This window comes from Histomonas meleagridis, assembly GCF_020186115.1.
Source record: "Histomonas meleagridis strain 2922-C6/04-10x chromosome Unknown contig_16, whole genome shotgun sequence".
In the NCBI taxonomy this organism is placed as follows: Eukaryota; Parabasalia; order Tritrichomonadida; family Dientamoebidae; genus Histomonas; species Histomonas meleagridis.
This window is the reverse complement of record NW_027150781.1, coordinates 125,321-139,840: the sequence shown is the minus strand read 5'-3', so window position 1 is coordinate 139,840 and position 14,520 is coordinate 125,321. Positions and strand designations below refer to the sequence as shown.

The window sequence follows — 14,520 nt, the reverse complement described above, 5'->3', positions numbered from 1 at the left end:
ATATTTATTAATGCGGTTAAAAGCAGAAATATTTCACTTGTAAAATTTCTTCTTGAAAACGAAAAAATTAATTTTAATGCAAAAAATATTAATTTTTTATTATTTATATTTCTTTTAAAAATTGGAAGTTTATATAATATTTTTGGTATAAATTATTACTATTTCAAGATGCATTAATAGTTTCTATTATATACTCTTCTTTAGAAATATTTAAATTACTTTTGGAAAAAGGATTTGATGTTAATACAAAAGATATTATTCATTGAAATAACTTAAAAATATAATTTTTAAATATTTCAATCTCCACTTCTTTATTCATGTGCTTATGGGGTACCTTTGGATGTTGGATATATCAATGAGAATAATAATTATATAAGAGGAGTTAAATTTATTGTTCGTTTAAATTATTTAAAAATTTTACTGTTGAACGAATTTAAGGTTATTTTGAAATGGCTAAATTACTTGTAGAGAAAAATGTTGATGTTAATACACATAATTATGTTTTATGATATTTTTTGAAGTTTTACCTTAATTTTTATGATTTATTTGTTATATTTTTATCTGCTCTAATGGCTGCATGTATAATTGGAGATGTGAAAATAGTGAAATTATTAATTGAACAAAAAGGAATTAATATTAATGCGAAACATATTTTTGTGGATTATTTGAAGTTGTTCTTAAATTTTTGGAATTCTTTTAAATGATTTTATACCGCATTAATGTTTGCTTCTATTGAGAATCATGATGAAATTGTTAAATTGCTTCTTGAAAAAGAAGAAATTGACATTAATGCAAAAGTTGTTTTTTCAATTCATTAAAAGTTATTTGCGAGTTTTTGGAATCTAAACGAAACTTATTTTACAGCACTTACATTTGCATGTCGTTATAATAATACTAAAGTTATTGAATTACTGATGCAAAGGAATGATCTTGAGATAAATTTAAAATATGTTTTATATTAGTTTTTGGAAATGACATTTTTTATTCTGATTTTTAATTTATTTTATAAATTTGATACACCGCTAATTGCAGCAACTCGAAAAGGAAATCTTAAAATTGTAGAATTACTTCTTAAACATAAAGAAATTGATGTAAATGCAAAAAATATAATTAATTTCATTTTTTTATTTAATGTAAATATTTTTAATTCATTAATATATATTTCAATTTATTTATCTTATTTTCTACAGCACTTATGTATGCGTGCGAAGATGATCAGATAGAAATTATTAAATTACTTTTAGAGCATAAAAATATTGATGTAAATGTTAAAAATATTTTTTTATTTTATTTGAAATTTGTTTAAAAATTAAAGTATTTAAAATTTAAATTTGGAATTTAATATTAATAATTTGGAATGCATTCATAAAAACTGCCTCAAAAAACAAAATTGAAATAGGTAAATTACTTATACAAAAAGGAATTGATTATAATGCTCAAAGTATCTCATTTTATTTAATGAAATTTCTTTTGAATTTTTTATGTTTCATTCTAATATTTGGCGATTTTTTAAATTATTTTGGTCAGCTCTTATGGAGGCGTCATCTCAAGATAATGCTGAATTTGTAAAATTACTTCTTGAACTTAAAGATATATCTATAAATGCGATAAGTGTTTATTTCTTTATAAAAATATTAATTAATATAATTTAATGATTAAAGTCAATATTTGGAATTTATTTTTCAGAAATGATACAGCTCTTATGTGCGCAGCAAAATTTGGGTGTAGTAAAGCATTTAAATTACTAATTGGACAAAAAGGAATTAACATTAATCAACAAAGTGTTTTATTATTTCCATATAGTATTCCTTAGAATAATATTTAGTTTTTAAAATATTTTTGGCGTTTCTTAAATTTATTTCAAACTGCATTACATTTGGCATCTTATTGTTCGAGTCGTGAAATCGTTAAAATCATACTTGAACAAGAAGGTGTTGATGTAAATATTCAAAATGTTTATTATTTATCATTATTGTTAATTTTAATTTTTCGATGGAGTTTATTTCTGAATATTGATACTCCTCTTATTTTAAGTTGTAAAAATTTATGTTTGGATATTATAAGTTTACTTATTGAAAGAAAAGATATTAATTTAAATATAAAAAATAATTTTTTAATTATTTTTCTGTTTATTTGTCTATTTTAAGGTTAAATTTTTAGATTTGGAATTTATTTATTATTTCTGAGACAGCACTTATGTTCTTGTGTTCCAAAAGACAATATCAATACTTTAATTTTGGTGCTAATAAAACAAGGAAAAATGAAATCTTAAATAAATTTATCGAAAAAGGAGCTGATATTAATGCTAAAGATATCTCTTTTTTCTATTCGAATACTTTTTAATTAATTTCATGTTTTTTCTTTATGTTTGGAATTTATTATAATTATTTGAAACGCCATTGTTTTATGCAATTAAATCTAGTGAAATTGAAATAGCAAAAGAACTTCTTCAGCAAAAAGACATAAATATTAATATTAAAGATATTTATTCAAATAAATTAGTGTTTGATTTAAAGATATGATGGAACTTATTTTAAAATAATTTAAGACTGCAATTGATTTAGCTAAAGAAAAAGGTTTACGATTTGAAAAATTCGATCAAAATGATAAAGAAATTGGAAATTCCAACTTGGAAACAACAAACTTCAAATTCCCATTTAATCCAGGATTTTTTGGTCTGAGTAATGTGCAATGCCCAAAATGCATGTCAAAAAAGATATTTTTTTTACCGAGTTCTAAAGAATCCATAAATGTTTATACCTGTAGCAATTGTCATAATAAATGGGAGGAACAAATTAAATAAACACTTACATTTTTATAATTAATGAAGAACAAATATAAAATAAAAATTTATAACTAAATTAACAAATTATATGTTTTAGTATTAATTAAAATAGTAAATCACCTAGAAGCCGTTAAAACACGATAGAGTGTGATATGAAAAACAGGGTGCCCTCATGGATGATACCCTCCAACTTTGATTTAAATCTCATTAAGAAAGAATTGTAATTAGAGTTATTTAAGTAGTTTATTATATTTTTACCATAATTGGCATTTAAAACATATGTAAAAATCATTTGAAGATTGATAAAAAATATTGAACTCATTTACAGTGACGATAGGAATATATTGGAGTTGGTTACAACAAACTGACAAGGTGTTAAGAAATTTTCCAATGTTTACATAATTTTCAATTCATTACTTTTGCAAAATAACAGTTTGAAAAAACTCGGTGTAAAACATGGAACGAAGGCGGTCCTCTTTCCCTTACATGAAGTTGGTTGGCACAGATAAAGTGAGTGACTGGAGGCAATTTTTACACGAAAATCTATCCAATTTCCTAGACGAGATACTAAACTATTTAGCAAAGTATTCACATTCAACTCGAAAAACACTCAAGCGAAGGAAAAACGTAGACATGAATTTATTGCTCAAGTGTGTCAGTAAGCTTTTTGAAAATTTTGAAAATTATGAAGATGTAGAAAATCTTGAAAAAATCAACAAAATTTTTTTATACATATTTCATCCAGAAACAGTCACTGCCATGCGTTCTGTGTTTTTCAACATTTTCCGCCAATTTTTTGAACAATTAGATTATAAGAAAGCATTTAAAATCTTCAAGCCAAGTGTTATGCTTATTATTCCATATGACTTTTTGTTGACAGATGCAGAGGATATTGCAAATTTCAAGAATTCCGTACCAAAAGAAGTATTTCCAATAATCATAATTCCCACTGAATTTTATGATCAAAAGAATGCTCTCATCATGTTTAAACAAGTTTGTTCGTCCATATCCTCATCCTGGAGTAAGAATCCTAATCTTTATCGGAAATTATTTTTCAACCAAATATTCCGTGTAATATATCCATCCCTTTCAACAGAAGCAGGGTTCAAACCACTACCATTTGGCTTTAATAAGAGTCCACTTTCACCCCAAATTATCCAAACCATTGTTACATTTTTTGAATCATTCATTGACTTTAAGTTCGACATTAATTTATTATTACCCAAGATACAACACTTAAAGCTTTTTATCCTATTCATTAAACAATTTAAGGATGATCAAATCCTTTCATCTCAACCTCTTCTTCTATGTAATCTCATCCGTTCAATTCTATCGTGCGATTTAATTCATTCAATTTTCAATGAGTCATATTCTCTTTCAATGGAAATTTTTGATCTGATGTATTCAAAAATTGAATGCCATAGGAACGATACGGACATAATGAGTTCTTTAACCGAACTATTCAAACTTTTCTTTGTTAAGATGATTGAATGTTTACCTTCTGACAGAGCCAATGAAGAAATTAGGATGTTATTTCAGAAGCATATTACTGATACAATTCCAATTTCAACGATGTACATATCATTTTTAACTTTATTATTAACATCATCAAATAAAATTAATACGACAATACGAACATTTTTTTCTGAGATTACAATCGAAACTGAATTATTATCAGCAGTAGCAAGTAAATATTCACAATACTTAGCAATAAAATCATTTCCAATCATTTATGAAGTTAATATTAAAGAACTTATTGAATATTCTGAAATGTTACAAAAGAAGAAACAACGAATACAATTTACGAATTCATTTGATTTAATCACAGATAACATTGAAGAAATCATTAATTCGCCTGAAGAATTCACACGAACTAAAATGAAATTAATATGGGAAGAACATTCGAAATATAATGAATCACTTGAAAAGATTATAATTCCACCATTACAATGTACTGAGAATGAGATATTAACTAATGTAGATAAATTTTTAAATTGTTTTATCAATTATGAAAATATAAATAATTTAGATCAAAAACGTAATTCTTTTTTCATATTAGCATCATATATATCACATTTAATTGAATTTCGTAATATACCATTTTCAGTACAATTTAATCATATATCGATATGTAAATATTGTTTTAATTATTTATTACATGGAATATTTGAACAAGATGATTCATTAATACGTAAAATATCATTTTCATTATTATCGAAAATTTTGGAATTTGGTGATTTAAAGAAATATATTGATTCCGAATTATTATTCCAGTTTTATATTGCAACTGGTTTAATGTTAATATCAAATGATCTTGAATTAGTCGAATTAGGATTCATTAATGGTAATCATATGTTACAAAAAGGTTATACAGGTTCAACAATGTTAATTCCAATGTTAATAAATGTTGTTGAAATGAAAAAGATAAAGTTAAGTTATCCATTAATTGGATTTTTATCATCATTTCCATTCTTTCGGATAAATATTAATGAAAACAAATTATTTATACATGAAATTAATCGTATAATTCAACAATCGAAAATCGATGATATAATAATTGATTATGAAAAAGTTTTAACAAATAATAACAAAGAAAATAATAATTTAAATCGTATCATTAAAATTATCGAAGAATTACCTCATGATTGGGATTTAATATTACCAATATATTCCATTTTATTAGCGGATGAAACTACACAAGAAATTATGAATGAACAAATCATCGAAAAAATTTTAGATATTATAGTTATATCATTAAAAGAACAATCATTAATACCTTATGATGAAAGTTTTTCGATGTCAGCGATCTGTACATTTGAATCTATTTTTTGTTATTTCGAAATCATCATAAAAGAATTTCCGAATTTGTTTTATGGTAATTTCCTTAAACCATTAGTTGAATATCTTTTAACATTAAATTCTTCAATTGATTCGGTGTTTTTATTTTATTACTTAATAAATATTAATGACTTGTTCATTATATCACATTCGATAATACCCGACTTTACTTTTTATATGAATTATGTTAATTATCTTTATGAAGTCCCTAATAAATTTAAAGTGAAAGAAATCGTCGATATAGCAATGGAATGTTTAAGGAAACTAAGTTTGTTTTATAAGAATTATCCATTCCCACAATCGATTTTGTTTCCAATGTCTTCACATAATTCGATTTACATTGGCCAAAGTTGTGAAATTAATTCAACTGCGAATGATAATATATTAACAATGGCTATCGAAGAGAATGATCAAGTTGACGTTTCAAACATAGCTACAAGTGGACATTATCGATGGAATATTTCATGTATAACTTCAATGATTTCTGGTAATGAACCTTTGAATTTGGAATTGAAATTCGCTGATGGAATCGAATTAAAAGACCCAACAAATAGTGAGAAAAGAATAGACATCGAAAATAAAATTAACCAGTTTTATGGAGAAGATTATTTGAATGGAATTAACTTGCCTGAAATTAACGTAGATAATAACATATTGGAACAAATAAACAAAATTTGGGATTACGACAACAAACCGTTGAAGCCGCAGACAGATTTTAAATCAATTGAAAACCCAGCGGCGGCGGTTGTGACGGCTTTGGGATTGAACGATAGCTTATGCCCTGTCGGAAAAGAAAAGAAAAATTTGTTGGAATTAAAACAATTGGTGTCAAATACTGGGAGAAATTGTTTTAAGGTTGGGGTCGTTTACGTTGGTGATAATGTTTTCGAACAAAATGATTTATTCCAAACAACATATGACGAAACTACTCCTCATTTCCGGGAGTTCTTAAATGGATTGGGTTGGCCTGTAGAACTTGTAACTCATAAGTTTTATAATGGAGGACTAAGTCTTTCAGGTCAAAAAGATGGAAAAACTTCAATTTATTATGCAGACTTAAAGACAGAATTAATGTTCCACGTGGGACCATTATTGCCAACTAATAAAAATGACAAACAACAAATCACTAAGAAACGACATATCGGAAATGATCACATACATATTATTTGGTCAGAAAATCCAAAGAATTACGAAATTTCAACTATCACATCCCAGTTTAACCAAGCACATATTGTTATTTATCCAATTGACACATGCTTATTTAGAGTTGATGTATTTTGGAAGCCATCAATGAAATGGTTTGGCCCACTTAGAACTTCCTTAGTATGTACAAAGAAGACATTACCATCACTTGCAAGGTCTACATCAATATCAGCAATGACTGCATTTTATCGTCAAAGATGCAAATTCTTTTCCATGACATTAAACAACGTATACTCAATGAAAGCAGTTAGAAGTGAAATTGATCAGTATCAAGAAGATTCACCAATTAATAAGACTATGAGAAATTTGATGCTTTGTACAGAAAGAGGTATACCATTGGGAACAGAAGGATTTTCTTCATCTTCCGGAATGTTGGATGTGAAAAGTATATCAATTGGATGACAAATAATAAAAAGGATTTAAATAGTAATTTTCTTTCCGAATCTAATAACACATTTTATTAACGAGTGGAAGCCTATGTAATTTGGATTAGAGAAGTATTATACTTAAATTCATATTTAATTAGAATATTCATTTTTTTGTTTTGTTTCAAAGTTTCTTCCATAAATAGGACTACTTCGAAGTAGAATCAATCATATGATTATATAGTTTAATTTTGTTTAAAGTTCGACTTGTTTCTTCTTATAGTCACTTTTGAGGATTCCAAGACGAAAAGTGACATATTTTGAATCCCGATGAACGGTTTGGTCGACCTTTTTGATGCTCAAGAATTACGAAGTCATTGCACGTCCTTTACCAACTGAAGCTGTTCCAAACCCAGCTGCTATCCGTGTTCAAGTCTTCGCACCTGATGAGGTCATCGCAAAGTCTAAATTCTGGGGTGTTGCTCGTCGTATCGCTCGTCTTAAGAAATCTCATGGTGAAATCCTTGCTGTTAAGCATGTCATTGAACCAGAACCAGAACGTGTCAAGAATTATGGCATTTGGTTAACATATCGTGCTACAAATTCCGTCAATAACATCTACAAGGAATTCCGTGATACAACTACAGAGGGAGCTGTCCTTCGTCTCTACCAAGAAATGGCTGGTACACATAATGTTCAAGCTAAGAACATCTCCATCATTCGTGTTAGCGAAATCAAAGATGAAGATGTTGTTCATCACAACCTCCGCATGTTCCTTAACCCTAACGTTAAGTTCCCAATCCTTAAGAGACAAATCCGTCCAGCACATGCTTCACAAAAGAAGATCCTCTCCACCAAACGTCCAACAGTTTGTGGATTCTAAAATACCCAATAATTGATTTCTTTTGTTATGTTTCGTGTTTTTGTGTATGTTTGTTAATTGTGTTTTAACAATATATAAAATTGATCCTAAATTTTTAATGAAATATATTCTTTGATCCTTCAAATTATTAAATTTGATTGGTATTGACATTGTTAATAGACTAAAATTTATGGATTTCATTCAACACACATTATGTTTGGTCACTTTTGAGAATAAATTTCTGAAAATATGTGTCTTAAGAATGTTCATTCTTCTAATTTATGGAATTATTAAAGTCACTTGAACAAATCATATTTAACTTAACAAAAGAAAATCTTGAAGAGTCTGTTCAAAAAACAATGAGTTTATTTGGCTCAAATTCTCCATATTCCTTTAACTCTACAGTAAGCAGTTAAAATGTTTTGATATTTTAGAATTATAAATTAATATTTGGTGTTTATTGAAATCATTTAAAACTGCACTTATGTTTGCATCTATGAATAATAATGTTGATATGACTAAAATCCTACTTGAACAAGAAGGAGTTAACATTAACATGAAAGGTATTTATTTGTTTTGTTTGAAATTTGTTTTAATATTTCAAAATTTCTCAAATATATTTGGAAATTATTCAAATCATTTTGGACAGCTCTCACTTTGGCAGCTGATAATAATAACATAGAAGTCGTCAAATTACTTCTTGAAAAAGATGATATTGCTGTCAATACTAAAAATATTTATTAATTTTTTATGATATATATTTTAATCATATATAATTTTATAATAAAATTCGGAATTTGTTTAATTATTCATACAGCACTTATTATAGCAACTAAAAACAATAATGTTGAATTAGTTAGATTACTTCTCAAACATAAAGATATTAATACAAATATTAGAAACATTTATTTATTTAATTTAAAATTTGTTTTGATGATAAAATATTTCGTATAAATATTCGAAAATTATTTAAATTATTTCAAACAGCTCTTATTTTTGCAGCTGAAAATGGTAATACAGAAATAGTTAAATTACTTCTGACTAATAAAGGAATTAAAGTCAATAAAAAAAACATTTGTTTATCATTTTTAAAGTATGTTTGAATAATTTTCTATTTATAAATAGAATTTAATGTTTAATAAAATAATTTCACACAGCGCTTATGTTAGCTTCCAAAAATAATCATGTAGAAATAGTGAAATTACTTCTTAAACAAAATAATATTAGTGTTAATGCTCAAAATGTTTATTTGTTTAAATTAAAGCTTATTTCAATATTTTGAAATATCAAAATATTATTTGAAACTTATTTAAATGATTTAAAACAGCACTTATGTTGGCATCTCAAAATGGTAATCTGGAAATCGTTAAAATGTTACTTGATTATAAAGGAATTGATATTAATACAAAAACTGTTAGTATTTTTTATTTAAAATATATTTTAATAATATGAAATTTCAAAATAGTATTTGGAATTTGTTCAAATTATGTAAAACAGCCCTTACATTAGCGTATGAAAATAATCATATGGAAATAGTAGAATTGCTTCGAACTAAAGGTGCAAATAATTAAGGTAATTGAAGTTACTTATGGTTATCAACTTTAAACAAAATAAAATAAAATACAACAAAATATAAAATACTTTTTTTCCATATCGGAATTGTAAATTTTTTTTTCTGTCACTTACATACACGTAAATCATATAAAATTTTCTTATAAACCGTCATTAAAACATGGCAAATTGAACAACCGTGCAATTTTTTGTGAGCATACAAAAAGTTGAAGATGTTAAAAAAATGGCATTTCCCAATTTTTCACAATTTAATAATGGCAAAAAAGCATCCGATAGAACTTTTCGATTGTATCAATAAACCATTAAATCGAACATAAAGTATTGAAAGCAGAGGCTTTTTCAGCGCATGCCGATCAAAAACCGCTCGCAAAAAACTAAATCTGAAAATAAACTATATCAAAATGTTGTAAAAGTGTGTTCACTGCATTAAAACTTATTTGCTTCAACCATTCTATAATCAGGAAATGAAATCCGTTCAATCATTTAACAATATTAAGCAAATAAAATTAATGGAATCATTAGAACATATCATATTTAGTTTAAATGAAACTAATATTGAAAGCACAACTCAAGAGATTATGGAATTATTTGATCGACAATATCCATATTCATTTAATAATATTATTTGTCAATTTTTATTTTATTCATTTATATCAAAAAAGAATTGTCCAGATATTTATTTTGATTTCTTAAAATGTCTTGAAGTCAATCAAAACAATCCAAACATATTTAAAATATTTGGTAAATTTTTGTATAAAATTGACTCACAAGAATCATATTTTAATTGAAAAAATGATAAAACAAAATTTAATTGAAACAAATATTGTAAAACGTTTTAAAACATTTTATTTTATTCACGTTTAAATGATAAAGAAAAAGGAAAAATGCGAAAGAAATGTTACGAAATACCAGCATTTTTTGATGATCCTTATTATCATAACATACCACATGAACAATATGTTGAAGAAGGAGTTAATACAAATGGATTATCAAAAATAATACGAAATGATGAAATCGAAAAACTTCAAGAAATATCATCAGAAACAAACTTCGATTTTAATCAAACAATTCCAAAATCACTTTATGAAAGATTTTCATTTATTAATCAAGAAAATGTTACATTAATTGATTATGCCGCATTTTTTTCTTCAGTTAAATGTTTTAAATATTTACTTATAAATGGCGCAAAATTAGAAAACACAGGTAAATATGCAATTGCAGGTGGAAATGAAGAAATTATTCATTTATGTGAACAAAATCATTCATCATTTAAAGATGCATATGAAACAGCAATTATGTTTCATCGAAATGACATTTTTCATTATCTGTATGATAATAAAATTGGCAAATATCAAGATTTAGATTTACTTGGATATGACTGTATTTTGTGGAATAATTATGAACTTTTTTTATTTTTAAGAAATAAAGGAATGAATATCATTTGCGAAACTCTCAAAACTGCTATAGAATACGGTAATACATATTTAACTAGCTTTATTATTGAGAAATATAGCTTAATAAATGATGTATTACAATCTGCTGTTTTATCGATAAATCCTGATACTATTATATTTCTTCTTCAGCAAAAAGAAATAAGTACAAGTCTAGTACGATTGTTTTAATTGTTTAATTCGAACATTTTTTTAAACTTTAAATATTTTTATTTATTATTTGGAAAAGCATTAGTTTTAGCTGCAACTTATGGTAAACTTGATATTGTTAAGTTGCTTATGAAACAAGAAGGTATTCATATCAATATTAAGGATATTTCTTTATATCAATTAAAGTTTATAGATGATATTAAATTTTTTAATAAAAAATTTGGAGTTTTTCTCAAAAATTTAAGGTGGCTTTAAACTTTGCATCTAGAGAAGAAATTGTTTCTTTGTTTTGCAAGGAAACCTAGGTATACCTAGGTATATCAATTAAAATGATAATTTTATCATTTGGAACTCATAATAAAAAAATTTTACACCATCTTTTTAATGATATAAATATAATTTGGCATACAAAATATACATAAAAAAATACTCTAACAATTGCATTTGTGATTGAGATAAATTTTAAAAGTATTGCCTTAATTTATCAGAATCATAATTAATTACATTTATGTGCTTAACTCGTTGCTTAATAATTTTGATCAGTCTGAAATAATAGTAATATTTAATTTTATGATGCACTTGAAAAATTTCTGTTTTTTCTTTTAAATATATGTTAGTTCAATTTGAAATTTTTTATGTCTAAACAGAATCATGCTATTTTCATAAGCACTGGGACAGCAGATACAAATATTATAAGATGATATGAAAGTTCTATCGCTCCAGAAATTTGAGTGCTTTTGACTTTTCATTTTTATTTTTTTCTCAATTCACCTGTCCTAAACGGTTTTCTTCGGGTCAAATGGATCGTATACCAACTATTGGTCTTGGCACTTGGAAGTCACCACGCTCAGATGAATTAGTCAATGCTGTGATCTATGCTGTCAAGGAAGCTGGCTATGTTCATATTGATTGTGCTGCTTGTTATGAAAATGAAGACATTGTAGGACAAGCATTCGAAAAGATTTTTGCTTCAGGAATCAAAAGGGAACAATTATGGGTAACATCCAAATTATGGAATACATGTCATCGACCAGAATTTGTTGAGCCAGCAATCAAACAAACACTTAAGGACTTAAAACTTGACTATTTGGATCTTTATTTAATGCACTATCCTTGCGCTTTTAAGCCCATTGGTCCAACAGGTGAAAAGTTCCCAAGGGAAAATGGTGAAATTATTTTCGATCGCAAAGTCTCATTTGTAGACACATGGAAAGCGATGGAACAATTAGTAGAAAAAGGCCTTACCAAGCACATTGGTGTATCCAACTTTACAATCAATCAATTAGAAATACTCAAAAATTCCGACATCAAAATCAAGCCATACACCAACCAAATCGAGTTCCATCTCTACATGCAACAAAAGCCTCTCAGAAGGTACCTTCATGATGAAGGAATTATTTTGACCGGATATTCAACACTTGGTAGTCCAGATTGGGCTCAACCTGACCAACCAGTGCTCCTCAAGGACCCTGTTTTGGTCAAAATCGCCGAGGAAACTGGTAGAACTGTTGGTGAGGTCGAGTTGAAATTCCTCAATTCGATTGAACCATCGGCTTCTTTGCTGTGTAAAAGCGTTACACCAGAACGAATCTATAAGAATAATCACTTGGACTTCAACCTTACCCCAGATCAGGTGCAAAGGTTAGTTGCAAGAGAAAGATTCATTAGATATTGCTCACCAAAAATGAACTGGAATTCTGATGAGCTTGGTGATGGATGGTAATCAGTAAACATTCAACCAAATTATTATGTTTTGTGATATAAATATTTTAATTTCTTCCAAACAAATTAGTAAGAAATTAATTTGACTTTTTATCTTTTGACGAAAGAAAGGTTTAATAAAAAAAATTATATATCAATTTTACATTAATATAACTATACGGAATCTTTATTACAAAATGTTATTTTATCGATATGTTAAGTATTTCTAGAAATCAATTTCCTTTGTATTAATAAAACTGTTTCCTTTTTTCGATAAGAATGAGTTAATTTATAATGTAAAAGAAATATATAAATAATTAAATATCCTATATAAGCATTAGCATTGTGAAATATTTCTTCTTTCTAGTTAACGCTTAGGTTTTCACCAGAAAACGAAATTGGCGGTTTTATTCAACAAAAATTTTTGGATCGTTTAAACGGCCAAATGAACATTGAAGAAGCTATTCGAATTTCATTTCAGTTACAAGGGGAAGAACAACAAAATGCGTTAAATTTTTTACAGACATGTCAGTTAAGCCCAGATTTATTTCAAAATATTGTAAATATTCTCACTAATTCAGAATCAGAGCAATCACAATATGTTTCAGCATTTATCATAAATGGAGCATTAAAGAACAATTGGTGTGGAATAGAACATAACATTTTAGTAGAATTTCGACAAATTTTGTTTAACTTATTATTTCATATCGAACATTCTCAATTAGTTGAATGGGCACTTATAAATCTTATTTCAACACTTGCTTTTATAGAGTGGCCAGAAATATGGGTTAATTTTTTTAGTGAATTATTTGAGTTAATGTCTAAAGATATAAGATCGTTCATCATAGGCTTAAAAATATTAACTCAGCTCATTACTGTTGTTTCTGATTCCCCAGATATAACAATTATGCGTCGAACATTTCAAATCCAAGAATTTCTATATAATTTAGAAGGTATTATAAAATTCATTTCTGAAGTCACCGAACTTGATCCGGTTCTTTCAATAACGTTTTTGAACTTCCTAGAACCCACATGTTTACTTATAAATGATAATCCCCAATTGACCGTTGAAATAGTTAAACTTATTTTTTTTCGCTTCATAAATTTTCCCGAATCGTCACAAGTACTTAGCAATCTCACAATCCGTAAAACCATTGAACATAGTGTATTTGTTCAAGTATTTCAATTAATCCTTAGCAATCTCAATAACAGTTCAATCCATACACAAGAGTTTATAAAGTACCTCTGTCGGCTAATAAAAGTCTCCATGAGCAACTTTCATCTCTATGCATATGATTCATCATTTCTTCCTGCTATGCGTCAAATCTTTGAGTTTACTCTTGTCAATTCATCACGTTATGAGTACTTCGAAGAAATATGGTCCATGTGGAGTAAAATCCTCGAATTATTTTATGAAGGGATCGAGTTCAAAACCTCTGCCATTTTCATAATTGTTGAACCATTACTTCCTTTAGTCTTTTTTTCATTTTATGAAATGCTTCCGAAATGCTTAGTTTCGTCACGATTTACTTCATATTTCCAAACCTCTGTTTTTGTATACTTTACAAAGATCAATGAGAAGATGTTTTTAGA

The 14,520-nt window shown here is 26.8% G+C and overlaps 3 protein-coding genes across 3 annotated transcripts; all 3 read left to right on the top strand.

Annotated features, from left to right (window-relative positions):
• Window positions 1-6,013: 6,013 nt before the first annotated feature.
• GO595_001904 (Rap/ran-GAP family protein) lies at window positions 6,014-7,228 on the top strand (the record flags this gene model as incomplete). The annotated part of the gene is made up of 1 exon (XM_067914754.1): window positions 6,014-7,228. The coding sequence occupies one exon, from the start codon at window positions 6,014-6,016 to the stop codon at window positions 7,226-7,228; it is 1,215 nt and encodes a 404-aa protein (XP_067777590.1).
• Window positions 7,229-7,546: 318 nt separating this feature from the next.
• GO595_001903 (ribosomal protein L18ae) lies at window positions 7,547-8,074 on the top strand (the record flags this gene model as incomplete). Its single annotated transcript, XM_067914753.1, has 1 exon — window positions 7,547-8,074. The coding sequence occupies one exon, from the start codon at window positions 7,547-7,549 to the stop codon at window positions 8,072-8,074; it is 528 nt and encodes a 175-aa protein (XP_067777589.1).
• A 3,951-nt stretch (window positions 8,075-12,025) lies between these two features.
• Window positions 12,026-12,949, top strand: GO595_001902 (oxidoreductase, aldo/keto reductase family protein; the record flags this gene model as incomplete). Its single annotated transcript, XM_067914752.1, has 1 exon — window positions 12,026-12,949. One exon carries the CDS (start codon window positions 12,026-12,028, stop codon window positions 12,947-12,949), a length of 924 nt encoding a protein of 307 aa, XP_067777588.1.
• Between the last annotated feature and the right edge of the window lie 1,571 nt (window positions 12,950-14,520).